At 41.3% G+C, this 18,860-nt stretch overlaps 2 protein-coding genes across 3 annotated transcripts in view; both read left to right on the plus strand.

The window, feature by feature from the left end:
- LOC129170480 (netrin receptor UNC5D-like) overlaps positions 1 to 2,706 on the plus strand; it is a 154,154-nt gene extending 151,448 nt beyond the window's left edge. Inside the window, exon 18 of the mRNA XM_054758131.1 lies at positions 1,962 to 2,706. Coding sequence (XP_054614106.1) covers positions 1,962 to 2,154 — 193 coding nt within the window. The 3' untranslated portion in view covers positions 2,155 to 2,706. The remainder of the gene's footprint in view (positions 1 to 1,961) is intronic.
- A 12,617-nt stretch (positions 2,707 to 15,323) lies between these two features.
- Positions 15,324 to 18,860, plus strand: part of tnfrsfa (tumor necrosis factor receptor superfamily, member a) — a 35,936-nt gene continuing 32,399 nt past the window's right edge. For both annotated transcript variants that reach the window (XM_054756968.1, XM_054756969.1), the window contains exon 1: positions 15,324 to 15,542. In XM_054756968.1, coding sequence (XP_054612943.1) covers positions 15,510 to 15,542 — 33 coding nt within the window. In that variant the 5' untranslated portion in view covers positions 15,324 to 15,509. The remainder of the gene's footprint in view (positions 15,543 to 18,860) is intronic.

Genomic DNA, 18,860 nt, shown 5'->3' on the forward strand with positions numbered 1-18,860 from the left:
AGATTTCGTAAATCTACGACTGATTCGGCAACAGCTGGGGTTAGCATCCCAAAGCAGAGAGCGACGCTTGGTGGTGAAAAAATCAAGTTGAGTACAAAAGGTGTGCTCAGTAGAGGGTAACGGGTAACAAAAACACATTCCAGACATAAACCAAGGACTAGGCCACCAAAAAGGGGGAACAGAAATTTATGACTTTATTCTCGGAATATTACGAGTTTTTTCGAGTAAATTTAAGACTTTGTTCTCCTAAGTGTACTACTTTATTCTGATAAATTTACGACTTTGTTCTTGTAAATTTATGACTTTATTCTCGGAATATTACGAGTTTATTTTGTAGTAAATTTACGACTTTGTTCTCGTAAGTGTACTACTTTATTCTGATAAATTTACGACTTTGTTCTTGTAAATTTACGACTTTATTCTTGGAATATTACGGGTTTTTTCGAGTAAATTTAAGACTTTGTTCTCGTAAGTGTACTACTTTATTCTGATAAATTTACGACTTTGTTCTTGTAAATTTACGACTTTATTCTTGGAATATTACGGGTTTTTTCGAGTAAATTTAAGACTTTGTTCTCGTAAGTGTACTACTTTATTCTGATAAATTTACGACTGTTCTTGTAAATTTATGACTTTATTCTCGGAATATTACGAGTTTATTTTGTAGTAAATTTACGACTTTGTTCTCGTAAGTGTACTACTTTATTCTGATAAATTTACGACTTTGTTCTTGTAAATTTACGACTTTATTCTTGGAATATTACGGGTTTTTTCGAGTAAATTTAAGACTTTGTTCTCGTAAGTGTACTACTTTATTCTGATAAATTTACGACTTTGTTCTTGTAAATTTATGACTTCATTCTCGGAATATTACGAGTTTATTTTGTAGTAAATTTACGACTTTGTTCTCGTAAGTGTACTACTTTATTCTGATAAATTTACGACTTTGTTCTTGTAAATTTACGACTTTATTCTTGGAATATTACGGGTTTTTTCGAGTAAATTTAAGACTTTGTTCTCGTAAGTGTACTACTTTATTCTGATAAATTTACGACTGTTCTTGTAAATTTATGACTTTATTCTCGGAATATTACGAGTTTATTTTGTAGTAAATTTACGACTTTGTTCTCGTAAGTGTACTACTTTATTCTGATAAATTTACGACTTTGTTCTTGTAAATTTACGACTTTATTCTTGGAATATTACGGGTTTTTTCGAGTAAATTTAAGACTTTGTTCTCGTAAGTGTACTACTTTATTCTGATAAATTTACGACTGTTCTTGTAAATTTATGACTTCATTCTCGGAATATTACGAGTTTTTTTGTAGTAAATTTACGACTTTATTCTTGTAATATTAAACATTTTTTCTCGAAATTCACAACTATGTTCTCGTAATGTTACCACTTTTTTCTGGTAAATGTACGACTTTACTCTTGTAAATTTACGACTCTATTCTCGTAATATTACCACTTTTTTTTCTTAAATTTTGAGAATAAAGTCATAAATTTCTCAAAATCTCAGTTGTTTTTTTTTTTCTCAATGTGGCCCTAATACTGCATTGTAAAAAAGAAAGTTTAAATATTTGGAGAATTTAAGAAAAAAAAAAAACTGAAAAAATTGAGAGAAAAAAGGCTAAAGTTCATATGAATAACACGCTTTTTAAGCTTGGTGACGAAGCTGAGATGTACTTTTTTCTATCACTTCTTAGCTTTGTAGAAAATACTGGAGTTGCTTTTGCATCCTTTCATTTTTCACCGTGTGGCCCTGACTGGAAAAAGTTTGGACACCCCTGTCCTAAGCTACATCTATTGCTTTATTAATGATTCCATTTCATTTTAAGAATGCGCCAAGGACCAACTAAAAACAAGCTGCGGGCCACAAATGCCCCCCCGTTAAGGGCATATCATCAAGTACCAGGGGTACCTAATAAAGTGGCATCGTGTTGTGTTGCGTTTCCCAGGAACCTGAGCTACTTTGCGCGCCACGAGAGCCCGGCATCCGTGATCCTGAGCCTGTGGGAGGCTCAGCACCAGGACTCGGGCGACCTGGACTCCCTGGCCAGCGCCCTGGAGGAGATCGGCAGAGTCCAGTCGCCCGGAAGCGGCGGCGAAGAGGAGCTGACTTCCCTAAAGTTGTCAAGGACAGCAGACTGAGCCGGGATGCGCTCCTTACTGCATGAACGCTGCCGGACTTCCTGCTCGACTTTTGCCCGGAGAGGCAGATGCCAGCGGGGAATTCCTTTACCGAGGAACCTTTGCAAACACCAGGCAGGAACGCTGAACCTCGCGGTGGGGAATGTTTGTGTTTTTGACCAGAGTGAGACATCTCACACGTATCTTTGAGGTGATGGACGCCGGTGACTTCCTGTGGGCGGGCCAAACGTTTATGTGACGTGTCATGTTGTCATTCTTTCCTTTTCCTTTCTACGTCGTGTCTTTCATTCAACAGGAGCTCAGAACACAAGGAAGGAATGTTGATGCTAAAAGGTGAGCATCAGGATGTGTCACGTTAAGAGCGGACGTTACCGCTGAGGGCTAGCTAACGCGTCGTCATGGTAACGCACATTTAAATTACAAGTTGTTGCTGCTGGTTGAATCGTGTTTGCTTGTGGACGCCTCCCAATCAGAACCAGAACCTGGTCCACGTGCTCCAAGCTGACTAATAAAGTGGCTCTGTGTCCAACTCTGTGTCACCTCTCTTTTCACTGCCACTGCTCCATCATCAAATACACATACCGTCCTAATCTGAAGTCAATCTGGATCTGTTTGTGTGTGTGTGTGTGTGTGTGTGTGAACTGCCTCGCATCGAGTTTTTGTCTCAAACTGCACAGCAAAGAAGGTCAATTGTAGAGATAAATGGCACCCTAATCTAAATCCCCAAGCGCTAACCCCACAGATAAATGAGCTAGCTACGAGCAATGTTGCTAACAATAAGTACATGCTAACTAAAGCATCGAGTCACACCAGCTGATAAGATAACACTAATTAATGAGCTAAAGAAAGCAGGACGCTAATTTAATAGTCGGTAAACGCTCTGAAAGACGCTATTTTAGTAGCTAGTAGCAACGTCATGCTAACCACTTTGTATGCCAACAACTAGGAACTAGTTAAGTTACAGTAGTTGAAAATTGCTAAAATAGCTAGCTAACGGAAAAACGGCTCCGAGTATGATAAAAGCACAATAATAAACATTTTGTTAAATTATGACATCTCTGCGTCACTATCTTTGTAAAGGAACATTTTTTTCCTCTTAGATTTCGTTGGAATGTGTACCTAATGAAGTGGCCGTAAGTGTGTGTCTGCGCGGGCGTTAGAGGGCGCTGTGCGCTTTCTCCTCAAGCGAGACTGTCGTATTGGGACGTTCACGTTCACACACACACGCACACACACACACACACACGTGTGCGGTCTTATCGTTTTCTTGACACCCATTTTCACTGTGGGGACATTTTAACTGTGCTGTTCCTCTCTCCTTCTCTCTCACACACGTACACGCACACGCTAATAAAAGTAATTAAGACGCTTATGAAAGCAGGGAGCTCATTTAATATCAGATAATAGGTCTGAAAGAGGCTAGCTTAGTAGCTATGTCATGCTAGCCACTTTGTATGCTAAACTGGGACGGAACTTGTCAAGATGATGTTAAAAACTGCGAAAATAGCTAACGAGCCGCGGAAAAAACGGCTTCCAGAATGATACAAGCACGATAATAAACATGTTGTTAAATTAATAATATATGTTATAATAACGCTGTGCGTTATTATCTTTAGAAACAAACGTTTTTTTCCTCCATTGGATTTCAGTGGATGGTGTACCTAATGAATCGACCACGAGTGTGTGCGTGCGTGTGTCCGCGCAGCCACGAGAGGGCGCTGTGCGAGTTTGTCCTCAAGCGAGGGTGTCTTATTTGGACATGTCCACAACACACACACACACACACACGTGTGGTCTGATCTTTCTTCTTGACACCCATCTTAATTTTAACCGCGCTGTTCCTCTCACACACACACAAAAGAACCCCCCCCCATCCCTTCAGCAGCAGGGCATGCTGGGTAAATATTAATCTGCTTTATTATCTCCACTCGGCAAAGCGTGACCGAGCCGGATGTCACTGCCCCCCACCTCCCCTTTACCAATGGAGGCAGCCCCCCCACTTGCACCCCCCTCTCACCCTCCCCGCCTGCCCACCAGCGGCCAACTGGTGTGAGTCAAAAGGCTTAAAGACAACTCTCACTCTCTTTTCTTTCCTAAAGGCCGAGCAGACACTCGACATTCCGACCGGGACACACAGGAAGTGCTACAGAGAGACGGGGAGGGGTGGCAGGCGAAGGGGGTGGGGGTGGGGGGGCGGTAAATGCAAGTCATGTGCAGCTCATGAGAACTAACCTACAAAAGTTGGAATTTGTTTTGCTTTGAGACGTCTCTGTTGCCACGGAGACGTCCGCGTTCCCAGGCTAATCCTCCAGCGCTAAAGCTAGTGTGCTAATTGTGCTAATTCACGTGCCCCCTCCCAGCCCCCACCACCACCACCACCACCCCCCACCACCCCCCGAGAATGCCTCCAAATTCCACACAGCAGTCGGTGATGAGACGGGAGGAACCGTAACAGTCAGCTTGGAAGCGAGCGCCAGGATCCATTTGTCATTTTTACACGGCGTGGGTGGCTGCTGTTGGAGGGGGGGGTACAAAGGAGGGGGGGTTGTGGTATGCCTTGGATTATGTACGTTTGCGGCTGGCGGGCCGTCTGCTGCCGGCTGGGATCAGACAGCTAACATCAGCGCCGTCTGACTTTTCCAAGACGACGTCTATTTTTAATGCTCCCAATTATCGCCCTCGCATTCCAAAACCCCACCTATCAGGTCATGTGACTCATCAGGCGCAGGTGCCAAGCACGCTGACATCACCTGCGCCCAAACAAAGGCCGCATTCCTCGCTGTGTGCTAATCTTCTGTTAATGTTCAGCCCAACCGGACTCAACCGCTCTGCAAAGCTTTTGTCTGATGTCCTCGCCTCCTCGCCTCCTCGCCTACTCGCCTCCTCGCCACCTCTCTCTGGGGCGTCCAGACTGGTGCTGAATCCACAAGAAGATTTCCACAAGGTTCTGCCAGCAGTCTCGCCTGGTTCCAGACCCCCAAATCCTCCAAGCCTCCGCTGGTTCCGTGACGTGAAGATAAACGCACGGCGGCGGGGGCCAAAAGCGAGCGGCGCCGCAGACGCCGACAAACTCACAACCTTCTTGTCTCGACTGCATTCAGATGACAGCAGCCTCCTGTGTGTGCATGCCGGGCCACTAGTTGGCGACAAAGAAACAGTGACTGGTTAGCGCCGTCGATGAAGCGTAACAAAACACATTCGCATTCCCGCGAGGCAGCGTCAGAGCTTCCTGTCTGGCCGGGCACGTGTTGCGTTCGAGAGAACCTCGAGGCGAGAACAAAGTATTCCATTTGTTCACGCGCTAAATGGAATTGGTTCCTCCTCGGCACCAAGCACCGTTCGGCCCATCGTCAGCAAAATAAAACAACATGAGCTGATGAGGACTGTCTTTTTCTCTGTTCTGCCATTATTTCCTGGTCTGTGCTTTTATTTTGTGATTTCCTGTCTGGCACCGTATGCAGGAGTTTTACTCTTGTTCAAGGGAGCTGGGAGGCACCGGTTCATGGATCGGAACGAGGCTTCTATTAGCTCAGCCTGTCGCTGGTTCGTTTTTTCGCCCGGCTTTTCCACCTCCCACGGTGACTCGATGTTAGGCTCCGCTGTGCCTGCTAGCCTGCTGTGCGGTTTTGATTTCGTGTGTGCGGTTTCACTCCGTGCAAGACCATTTTTTACTGAAAAAAAACTTTACTGAGCCTTCCTGTCGCCGTTATTGGTCGGCGGCGGCACATTCTAAAAATATCATTTAACAAGAAAACTAAAAAAAAAAACAGTAATTTTACAAGAATAAAGTACAAAAAAAAATGTAATCCAAAGAGAAAAACAAATCATAATTTTAAGAGAATAATGTCGTAATATTATTTAGTAGCATAAAGTTGAAATATTGAGAAAAAAAAACAGCGTTATTTTTTAAAGTCGTGATATCATGAAACAAACAAAAAACAACAAATTGTCAAACGTTGTAATTTTTGGAAAACTACGTTGCGGAAAAAGAGAATAAAGTGAAAATATTACGGGAATAAAGTCAAAATTACGAGAAGAAAACTCACAAGAGGAGAGTTGAAATAGTTTAAAAAAACAACAAGTGCAGCAGAAATGGGAGAGAAAAAACAGCAGTAATTTTACGAGAATAAAGTCAAAATATTAAGAAAAAAAAGTTGCCTTCTTTCGAGAAACAGACGTTGAAATTTTCCAAGAACAAACAAGTAATGTTATGAGGCACAACAATGTCATTTTAGTAGCACGAAGCTGAAAAAGACAATCTGACAAACAAGCAAAACAACAAATAAAGTTGTCATTTTTGGAAAATGAGGTTGCGGAAAAAAGTTATAACGTTACAAGAATAAAGTCAAAACATTATGGGAATAAAGTCATAATTACGAGAAGAAAATTCACAAGAAGAAAGACAAATTCACTCAAATAAAAAAAAAAACAGCAGAAATGGAAAAAACTGCAGTAATTTTACAAGAGTAAAATATTAAGTTTACAAGAATAAACTAGTAATATGAGGAAAAATGATGTCATTTTAATAGCATAAAGTTGAAATATTCAAGTTATAAATATGAAATATTATTCAATAGATTATAATATCAAAGATTAAAGTCTTAACATTATGAGAAGCAAAAAAAAAAAACAAATAAAGTTGTAATTTTTGGAACATTAGGTTTGCGGAAAAAACTGCAATGTTACAAGAATAATGTCAATAAACACAAAAACAAAAACAAACAAAAAACAAGCGGCAAAAATGGAGAAAAAAATGGAAAAAATTGAGAATAAAAAGTCGCATTCTAATGAGGAAGGAGATGCAATTTTTCGAGAATAAACTCGTAAGAAAATAAATGTCCTTTTCGTAGCATAGAGTTGAAATATTCAAGAAAAAATATATCATTTTTCTGAGAGTCATAATATTACGAAAAACAAAACAAAATACAGTTAGAATGTATAAATGTATAATATATAAATATATATTAAAAAATATACACAGTATATAAATATAAATCCCAAATATTATGCTTGTCAAATCATTGGTAGATTGTTCCTTGCTAGTCGCCTGTTCCACGTTCTTGTCTGCGTCGTGTGGTTCTCGGCTCCTGCTTACCTTCCGATCGCTTCGTGTTTTGTGGGTGTTCTTCCCTGCTTGGCTGTTTTCTCTTGTCCTTTTGCGACCTACGTCCTGCTAGTTTTTGCAGTGATTTTCCGTTCTTGTTTCGCCAGCCTGGTAGTGCATTTTTGTTTTCTAGTTTGTCCCTGCCAGGCCGTGTAAGCGGCGCCTTTTAGTTTTGTGTATTTTTACCGTGACTTGCCGGGTGTTTTCTGTTGTACCTTTTTTGTCTTTTTCTCCTCGTGAGTCGCTTTTTGTTCAGCTTTTGTTACACGAACTTGTCTCTCCTCTGCTAGTTGAGGTCCAGCACACTGGCTGAGGACAATCCTGACCAGAAGGTCATAATATAATGAGAAGAAAATTTATAAAGATTATTTAGGAAAAGTTGAAATATTTGCGGGAAAAAGCAGCAAAAATGAAAAAAAAAAAGAGTTGATACTGATAATGGGCTCTTTTAGTTTTAGTTTGAGTTTTTTCTTGATCTCTGCTGTGTATAGCATATCTTTAGAAAATATCAAAGTTGCATCCTTTCATTTTTCTCGATGTGGAAAAACATTTGGTGTAACTTTTAAACCAGTTTGAGAGGCTAACGGTGACGGTTGCTACCCATGCTAACTAGATACTGGATGGATTTACATGAAAACAGCCTTTTGGAGTCTGAAAATGTGTAGAGGCTTGCCCGCCCGTCCATTGACGTGTCCGACTCATGACTCACTGTACAAACTTGCTGTTCTAATTGTACCGTAGCTCAATTTTTCAAAAATGACAGCCTCTGGTTTCTTCAATGTGAACCAATGTTGGAATAGCAGCCGGGCGCAAACTGCGAACAAATGCAAACCCATCTCGGGGGTTAATTTTTAAAAACTACACCAGGTGGTTCACTGCAGGTTTTTTTGGACCACATGGTCATTTATCGACAAGTATGTGGCGCAGCTCAGCAGCAACAGAACCCATGTTGTAATCGCGGTAAGGAGCAAACTGCTACGTCAGCGTTAATCGCGCTGATGAGTTCATTACAAACAACAGTGCGACAAGGTGTACCACGCACGACTTTCACGCCGACAGCGGAGCAGCGACATTTTAAAGTGCACGCAGAGCTGGATAACGCTGGTACTTCAGCTGCGACCGCTGTCATCTCGTGGAGGCTGTTAAAAAATGTATATTAACGCAGCGGTACCCAAGGAGACTCCGCGGTTAGCGTCAGTCATGGCATGTTTATCTACACCAGGAGTATTGGCCCTCGGCACTTTGTAAAAATCAGATGAGAAATGTTATTTGCCACGTTTCCGTCAGACTACCCAGGGCAGCTGTGCATACAGATGTAGCTCACCACCACCAGTGTGTGAGGAGTGAATGAATAATGCTTCACTTCATTGTGAAGCGCTTTGGGTGCCTTGGAAAGTGCTATAAAAATCAAAACCATTATTCTTCTTCTTATTATTATTATTGCTTATTTTATTTCTATTTAATGCAAACCTTCAACCACACATTCCCACCACATGAGAGTCAAGTTGAGCAGCGCTAGCGACTGAGCAAAAAGCCGCGTGCTGTCAACCTGCTGTCCAGCGCAGCTCTTAAAGGGATAGTTTGGATTTTTTGACATGAAGTTGTATGACGTCCCCATCAGCAGTGTAGTGCATCAGCAGTGCCTTACACCGGGAGGCATCCTGACCAGATGCCCGAGCCACCTCATCTGGCTCCTCTCAATGCGGAGGAGCAGCGGTTCTACTCCGAGTCTCTCCCGGATGACAGTGCTTCTCACCTTATCTCTAGGGAGAGCCCAGCCACCCTACGGGGAAAACTCATTTCGGCCGCTTGTACCTGCGATCTTGTCCTTTCGGTCACTACCCAAAGCTCATGACCACAGGTGAGGGTAGGAACGTAGATCAAGATCAAGTCACTGTTGATGCACCGCACTGCTGATGGGGATGTCATACAACTTTCCCTCTAAGGTACCGAGGAGTGAGGTTTGCGCAAGGTCGTAGCCTGCAGCCACACTAGCCGGCATCCGTTACACGTAATTACAGTTTCCTGTGTGCTCGTTCGCAAGGCGACATCGCCAACTAGTGGCCTGGCATGCAGATTACATGCAGCTCATGTTCACAATTTCCAAACGTTCTCTGAAAATTCCTCCCCTCACGCGTCCTTGCATTGTGGAAGAAAGTCGCTTCCGTTGTGTCCACGGTGCGCCGCGACATAAGAGACGTATTTGTGTTCTCTCTTATTCCGCGACACCTGCAAACCCCTTGAAGGCCTCGCACACGTTGTTTTTTTTTCCTTTCCTCTCGTTTCTTTTCCCCCTGCCGACCTTCCTAAACAGACTTTTCAAACAATACCCAGCGGACGTCACAAGTTAACTCACAGGAAGGTTTCTCTTCCTTTTATTTTTTCTGCCTTTTCCTCCGCAGGTCAGCAGGTCAGGCTCGCGCACACACACACACACACACACACACACACACACACACGCACACACGCACACGAAACGAGTGAGCGGTCGTCATGGAGGCTGGTAAATTAGGCAGACTTTTGTGTGAAGTGTGTCTTTGAGTGTGTGAACCTGCTCAGGATGAGCCTGCGAATAACTCAGCCGAGCACTTCCTGTTTTTGAGCGCGGACGTGGTTGACCTCAGGAGGAGGAAGGCAGGATGTGGAAGGAGTGGAAGACACAGGAGCAAGGAGGGTTTTTCTTCCTCGACAGGCAGCGACGAGACGGCCCCGGCATCTGCCGCGCAGCTTGTGTCGTTTCTGCTTCTTCTTCACGCCGCACGCACTCTCGCAAGGCCACGGCGTGGCCTGGGGGCCATCATATGCTAGCTGCGAAGCAAAACAACCTCTTGACTGCTTTTTGCCGACACGTTTTTGTTTGCTAATCGTTGTCCCATGACACGCATCACAGCCATCTGCGTGACACATGTAGCACTCGCCAGTGGTTGTCATGTCTTTCTCCATCGCCAACTCGTGGCCCGCCATTCATAGCGCAGGTCATTTTTGCAGCTCAGTGTGAACGGGGATCCATTTGGCACCCGCACGTGAAACTTTCCAAAAATGCAGAGAAGAAACGTTGCCTTCTTTCCCAACTTAGTGTTGTGTAAACATGTTGTAAGGTATCCAAACTAGGGAGCTCAAGCTAACGTTTGTAAGACCTGCAATGCTTCCGTGAGTACACTTCACTGAGTATACTGTGAACACTGGGTACTTAGTTGCTTAAGGCACCCATTTTGACAGTGTAGTGCTGTCCCAAATCCATGACCGCCGTTGTGTACTTACAGGAAATGACTATCGCAATATTCACCTCCTTCTTCTTCTTCTGTTCACTGCTTTCCACTGCTACGGGTTGCTCCCCAGTCGCCGTTATTTCAAGTTAGTCTACTTAGACTACTGAGAGTGGTCACTCGCCATTGTGAGTGCTTTGAGAGCAACATCTCTCTCACATGCTAGCGCTCAAGTTATTTATTTATTTTATTTTTATTTCTATTTACAAACATTTTATTTTAACATGTTTTTTAAGTTTCACGCTCCATTAGCACTTCATCTTCTTTTTATTTTAATTCATTTTTTATGATTATCAGCCCTCGGGTTATTTTATTGTGCCTCGACTACTGAAAGCCTGCGCGTGTGAGATGGGAGACCCTCTGAGACCCTCCGCAGCGCATCTTCAACCTGAGCTTGGGGTTGCGGAGGGAAGAGACCACATCCTGCTGACCTGAAAGACTTGAGGCCGGTAGCCCTGACATCGCATGTGATGAAGACCATGAAACGGCTGGTGTTTTATCACCCGAGGCCACAGACCCACCACGCACCCGACCCGCACACCGGGATAAAGTGGGTGTTGAGGACGCCATTGTCTTCTTGCCCCACCGATCAGAGGCAGGGGTGCTGTGAGGATTACATTTTTGGACTTCTCCAGCACCTTTAACACCATCCAGCCTCAGCTCCTCAGGGAGTTCCCTCAGTACGTGCGACTGGGGAACTGCAGGGAACTGTGTTCTCCTCCTGTGCATGTCCGACTTTCAGTACAAATCTGAAGTACACGGACGTGACGGCCATCGTGAGATGTATCAGGAATGGACAGGAGGATGAGGACAGAAAACTGATCCAGGACTTTGTCAACTTGCGCGAAGCAAAGCGCCCGCACCTCAACACCACCAAGAGCTGGGAAATGGTGGACTTCAGGAGAAGAAGGACACACCCGGAACCTGTTCTCATTAAAGGTTACACCCACACACCTAAACACCTGCAAATACCTGGGAGTGCATGTGGATGATAAACTGGACTGGGATGCCAACATAAATGCTGTGTGCAGGAAAGGGCGGAGGCGTCTGTACTTCCTCAGAAGGCTGGTGTCCTTCGACGTATGCAAGAAGCTGCTACAGATCTTCTACCAGACTGTGGTAGCGAGTGCCCTCCTGTACGCAGTAGTGTGCCGCGTACACTACAGAGCCTTAAGCAGCCTTGAGAAGAAGGATGCCACGCGCCTGGTTAAACTGGTGAGGAAGGCAGGCTCTGTCATTGGCACTGAGCTGGGCAGCCTGACACCTGTGGCAGAGCAAAGGACACTGAGGAGGCTCCTTTCCATCGTGGACAACCAGCACCATCCAACGCACAGCATCGTCTCCCGAGAGAAGAGCAGTTTCAGTGGCAGATTACTACCACTGTCCTGCTCCACTGAGGCATGAGCAGATCATTCCTCCATCACGCCATGCGGCTTTTCAACACAACAGAGGGGCAGCGGTAAAAACACACACAGGACTGGACTTATTAACTTATTATGTACTATTATTATTATTATTATTATTATTATTATTATTATTATTATTATTATTATTATTATTATTATTATTTATTATTGAAATGGAAGTGATCTGTTACACATTTATTTATTTATTCTTATTCTTTTTTTCTTATGTTTCTTAACTCTCCTATTTTGCTTTGTTTGTTTTATTTGTATCTATTTATCTATCTATATTTATTTTTATCTATCTACCTTTTAAATGTTTGCATATTTTATCGGATTTATGACACAGTAGTACCTCGCATAACGTAAACCTCCTTTTACGTAAATTCCACTGAACGTAAAGAATTTATGTAAAGTTTTTGCATCGTATTACGGAAGGAATTCCATATAACGTAAAGCGTCTTTTTTTTTCTTTTTCAATCAACTTTATTAATGCCTTACAAATTACACTAACAGTGCATCAAACCATGGGCATTGAAAAATAACAGTTGGATAACAAAAACACATAAAATAAATCATACAGAAATGGAGATTAAAGAAATAAAAAAGTAACAGAAAAGTGATAAATAAATAAATAAATAAAATAAAAAATATAGATAATAATAATAATAATAATAATAATAATAATAATAATAGTAATTAAAGTAAGTGACACCAGGGGACATGAGCAATGAAAATAAAATTGAATTAAGGATATTGAAGTGGGAGCACAGATTTATAGTCTTGATAGCTTTCTTGTTATTAGCAGAGGATATTGATTTGAAGTACAGCTTCAGTTCTTTCATGAAAACATAAAAGGGGTTTCACTTTGGCAAATTTAAAGTCGGTGCAAGTTTTTTAAATTGAATTTAATTTTTTTTTTAAGTCGGTGCAAGTTCAGACTTCGCCTTTCAGTTTTATTCATTTACAGTAATCTTATTTATTACCTTATTTTATATTGGAATGTTACTCTACTATGTTTATGCTAATGTTTTCTTATATTTTCCCACCATATTTGGTGGACTTTGAACATTTTGAAGGGCCAAAGGGGTGAGTTTGGGAAGATCTTGGAACGGATTAGGCTATTTACATGTATTTTACGCTTCGTATAACATAAAAACCCTATAAAATAAGCGTTCTCGGAACGAATTATTTACATTGTTGGGGCGTCTACAGTATATGTTTTATTTTTTTAAATATTATTTATGAAGCACTCATGATTTTATTATTCTTTTTTATTGCATTTATTATTATCAGCACCTAAGTTATTTTTATGCATTATTAATTATCTTTATTTTTTATTAGATTTTTAGAATATTTTTATTTTTATTTCTATTTTATTTATTTTTTATTAAATTTTGCTTATTTTAGTTTTTATTATTAGCACTCAACTTATGTATATATATTTTTATTTACATATTTTTATTTTTATTATTCACACTCAGGTTATTTTTATGTTTTTTAAATTATCTTTATTTTAAATTTTTCTTTTTCAGGTTATGTATATATTATATTTTTATTTTTATTTTATTTGTATATATGTATATGTATATGTATATATATATATATATATATATATATAATTTTATTATTAGCACTGTTTTTAAATTTTTTTAATGTGATTTTTTAAAACATTTCTCAAATTTTAGCTTTATTATATCCACTATAACCACTCAGGTTATGCGCTTTTTTTCATTTTTTATATTTATTTATTTATTTATTTATTTATTTATATTTATTATTAGCACTCAGGTTATTAAGTGCCAAGTTATTTCTTTGGAACATACATGAATGTATCCTGTACTAAAATAAAGCTGTATTCAAGATTCAAGATTCAAGAGAGTTTTATTGTCATGTGCATAGTACAACAGCAGTTATACCATGCAATGAAAATCTTATTCTGTTCATTCTCCCAAGAAAAGAAAGAAAACAAATGAAAGAATAAGAACATAAGAAACATAAACACATAAACATATATACCAATAAATTAAGCAACAACAACAGAAGAGACATTAATACAAGTAAATAATACAAATAAATAAATAAATAAAGTGCTATGAGTGTGTGCGTGTGTTGCGTGCGGCGTGTGCGAGTGCTTCGTTGAGGAGCCTGATGGCCTGTGGGTAAAAGCTGTTTGCCAGCCTTGTGTATGTAGCATGTCGTCTTTAAATACAAGCTAATGAACCTTTTTTTTTTTTTTTTTTACAGTAAATGAGAAGTGATCCAGACACTCAAAACTAATTTCTCAATCTTCCTTCCTTCACGCCGTCGAGGGACATCACGTTTATTTGCGCTGCAAATGACCGTGGAACGGTTTACTTTCATTGGTCCAAATGTCTTCTCTGGAGAATCACACACACACACACACACACACACACACACACACACACACACAGTGTTTGGGGCACTTTAGATGAGATGAGATATTGTCGGGAGGAGCCGTGTTTGACAGGATGTTTGTCGTCTGATGTTGAACAAACACACCATCATGTTAAACGCAGCGGCTGCATTCCTTGCATAAACTCTTATCCATGCTTTTTAGCTTTTATTCTCATTTCACGTTCAACTTTTTCCACTTCAAACCCCCTCAGAGATCCCCTCGGCCTGGAAAGTGCAGTGTTGTTTGTCTCTCGTACTGCTTATTAGATTAAATTGGACTGCTAGCAGTTATTTGTGCACATCTTGTTCCTATTCTGCTGCTTTCTCAAAGCTAAAGACAAGAAAGACAGCAAGTGTGCTCATAGTGGGACATATTATTCATTACCTCGCCTTCGTTTGCGTTGGTTACCCATTACGTTGGCTGATTAGTGACTGAATATGCATCCAGTCTCCCGCCATACTTTAACACAACACATGTGTGCATGCTTTGTGTGTTGAAAGCAGGTTTTCTTATGATGGGGTTGTTACTGGGTCAAAACTGAATAAACTGCTGTAAGTAAGCACACATTTTCTTAAAAAAAAAAAGAAGTAATTTTTGAATGCATGCACTTGACCGCTTCGTGTAAAAAGCAGGTTTCGCTGCTCATCTTAAACACAAACACAGCTCGTTAGCATTAAAAGTACAGACACACAAAATGGAGGTGTTTCCAGTAGGGCTTATATTATGATTTTTTAAATATATTTTTCATAAATTTAAATAGCGTTAGATATATTTTTAGCTTTTATTTATTTATTTATTATATTTTTATGGATTTTGTGAGGAATTGTGTTTTTATTACTGAGTCGCGTGTGTTTGTCAAACTGTGATTTGTGCAGAGTAAATGAGCCTGTTTTTAATATTCAATGAGGCGCTCTGTGATTGGTTTAGATAACTGTGACGTCAGGCGCAGTGTCGGGGCAGGAATCAGTGCAGCTGAGCGTTAGCTGGAGGTCGGATGTGTGGACAGAGCGGCTCTCAAGTTTGACTAACTTTTAAGACATTCGTGAAAGAAGTCGGATGACGGATTGACTTGTTTGCTGCTCTTTTGTTTCCCTTTTCATTTGACTTCGCGTTTATTTCGGAGACTTTTTTTTCAGCTGAAGTGACTTCGAGAAGTTTCCAACATGAACACCGGGCCGGCGCTGGGAAAGCTCTCTGTAAGTCAACCTCTTCCAGTACTTTAATGTACCTTTCATCACTGTCATACCACTTTCAATTAAAAATACTTTCGAAATAAATAAAAAACAGTGATATTACGCTGGCGTAACGCGGGTGATTGTGAAGTAGCCAACATAAAAATTGTCATGCAAGTGTCATAACATTACTCATGTACGCTCTGTGTGTATTAAATAGTACATCATTGTTCCGCCAACACACTCACTGCGTGTGGATAACAGTGTGTTATTGTGTATTGTGTGTGTATAATATTGTTTGTTTATAATGCAACTGCTCGTTTGTTTGTTAGTTCCCGCTAGTCTGTACGTGATGTTTTAGGTTGTTTGACTTTTACCTCAACACGTTGCGCTGTCATCCTCTGTCAACTACCTCTGCAAGAGTCGTTTCACTTCTGAATAGACATCAGCTGTATCCATATGATAACGAGCAATGACGAATGTAACCATTTTAACAATGAACATAAAGAGCATTTACTAACATTTACTAACTGCCGCAATGAGCGACTAATGTCGTCGGGGGTTGAGCGCATGCCATGCAATTCTCCGGCAATACGCTAGGGGCGGTGTTTTCCGACGAGTCGACTCACTGAGCAACCATTACATTCATCGACTCTTTAGCTTGTTAGCTTTTTTTGTCGCTTGTGGACTATGGGAATTATATTGGCGAAGGCGGGCTGTACGCTCGCCGAATGAGTCGTATAGGCAGGAAATAATCCAATCGCATTAGCAAAACACCAACTCTATTCGTAAGCATCTATGAACAACTTGACGGTAACGAGCCATTTCTGGCGTGAGCGAGCGTAACTATTTGCGAGAAACTGTGGCTAGCGATGACCGAATGATTGTAAAAAGTCCTAAAATGACTAAATAGTGAGCATCAACAAGCTGAGAAGTCATGACTAATTGAACAGCAAGCAATTTTTGGCTACGTTAAAGGTAAGTATCGTAACTAGCGGTGAACATTTGACGTAACTACTGACGACTAACCTAACGAGCCGTGACTGACAAAGAATCAAACACAACACATTTTTGGCAAAGGTAAATGTCACGAATGGTCTTAGATGCAGTGAACGACATGTAGCTAGTGACGACTAGCTAAGTTTAACATTCCAACGTAGCGAGCGACAAGAAATCATAGCAAGTGGCGATCAATGCCAACGACAAGTGTAGCAAAGTTGTTTACGTTAAATTGTATAGCTGACGGTCCACGTCACCATGCTAACTGCATTTGAGTTCCCATGTTTGGCCGTGCTGTGGTCACATGACACCTCCCGTGGGTCATGTGACCTAGAACATTACCTGTCCACTTCATACCACCCCCCACCCCCACCTCGGCGGAGAATTCTCAGGAGGGAAGCTCTCCCGGTGTTCTGTGTGAGCGAACGGTCTCGCCGCGTTCCTCCAATGCAAAAGGTTCCCGTGTCGGCTGGCGACGTCACTGTTTATCTTTTGTGTAAACCACAGAACATTCTGGAAGAGGCCTGGCCAAGTGGCCTTGTTGCTGGGGGGGCTGTGAGGAAACTGGACCCCCCCCACAGGCTTAATCCCCTCCTCCCACACACGCAGATAGCGAGCAGCCTACGTGCCTGCCTGTCCCCATAACTTCCTGTGGTCCGGCGCACACACTTGCTGTGATATTAGTGGCATCAGTTGACGGGCGAGTGCAAATGTAAACTTGATTCCAATCTCTTGTTGCTTGCTTGTGCATCTGGGTGTGGGTTCACACAGGAAATGCCCCCCCTCGTCTCTGTGGACAGCACAGAAAAGGGCAAGACTGACATCTGGGACATGCTCAGGCCAAACAGTGTCTGGGGACGAGCAAGGCGAGGGGGCAGAGAGGAGGCGGGGGCGTCATCCAGCCCTCAGCTCGTGTAACTTATTGAGAGTGATGCAACGTGCGGCAAGGCCGCAAGCCGGCGCCTGCCGCAGGTGCTCCGTCAACACGGTGAATTAGTGGAGGAGCGGTTGGGACTGAAGTTACCCGCTCTGCCAATCAGAGGGCGGCTGACTCACCTTCACCTGATTCAGGTGTGCCCGTTGACTCATCACATTCCAGCAGGAATGACGTAAAAACTTTAATGCTGTCACAAAAAACATCAAACTACACAATGAGGTTTTTTTGATAAGCCCTAAACCAGGGGTCACCAACGTGGTGCCCGCACATTGGCTCTGAAAATAAATGTTACAAAAATGAGTAGCTCTTGGCCATTTTCATTTGGTAAAAGTAGCTCTCACAAGGAAAAACGTTGGTGACCCCTGTCCTAAACACATCACTGACATAATAATGCATCTGTTCATCAATGTAGTGGCATACGCTAATCCCTCATTTATTGTGGTTAATTGGTTCCCGACCCGAATGGGATAAGTACATTTCCACCAAGTATGAATCCTTTTGTATAAATGGAATATTTTCATAGTTATGGCACAGAAAACCTGTTTATGACCTTCTAAAGACAGGTTTTAACATTATTAGATCTCTCGGGACATGATATAACACCCCTACAGTCACTTTACGCTCCTATTAACCAATATAGTAGACATAATAAGAGAAAATAAGACATTTAAGACATAAATAAAACTCATGTTCATGTGTCTTGCAGTGAATGTGTTACAGACATGTGGACAGGAAGTGACATCAGGGGGTTAGATTTGAGTTTTAGCTGCATTATGGCCGCCAACAGTAGCCTATGTTATCATTATGATTATTAATTCATTCTTTCGACAACATTTTCCACTTCTGATACGATACGGATATTGCAGCCTTGTTGCTCTTGAATGCACTAAGCCAGGGGTGTCCAAACTGCGGCCCTGGGGGCCATTTGTGGCCTGCAGCTGCAGCTGCAAAACTAGAACTTAACAAAAATGGAAAAATCAGCAGTAATTTTACATCAATAAGTCAAAATATTAAGGGAAAAAAGTTTTACTCTAACAAGATAAAGTCCTAATTTTACAAGAATAATGTCATAATATTATGAGGACAAATAACATCATTTTAGTAGCATAAAGTTGAAATATTATGGAAAAAGATGTTATCTTTTTAAGTTGTAGTATTATGCAAAACAAAACAAAGTTTTATTTTTGGAGGTTAGGGGAAAAATGTGTGTGTATATATGTACATATAAATGATTATTTTAATAACCGATTAATCGGACAATTATTTTTTTGATTAATCAGATTTTTAACAAACACAGAGCAAAAAAGTGGACAAACACCAGGTTGCTGCTTGAATATTCTGTTAAAATAATGTTAAATAATACAAAATCTAAATGTTTGCCAAATAGCTTCAGTAAAACAATAAAT

Source organism: Dunckerocampus dactyliophorus, chromosome 17, assembly GCF_027744805.1.
Source record: "Dunckerocampus dactyliophorus isolate RoL2022-P2 chromosome 17, RoL_Ddac_1.1, whole genome shotgun sequence".
Taxonomy (NCBI): Eukaryota; Metazoa; Chordata; class Actinopteri; order Syngnathiformes; family Syngnathidae; genus Dunckerocampus; species Dunckerocampus dactyliophorus.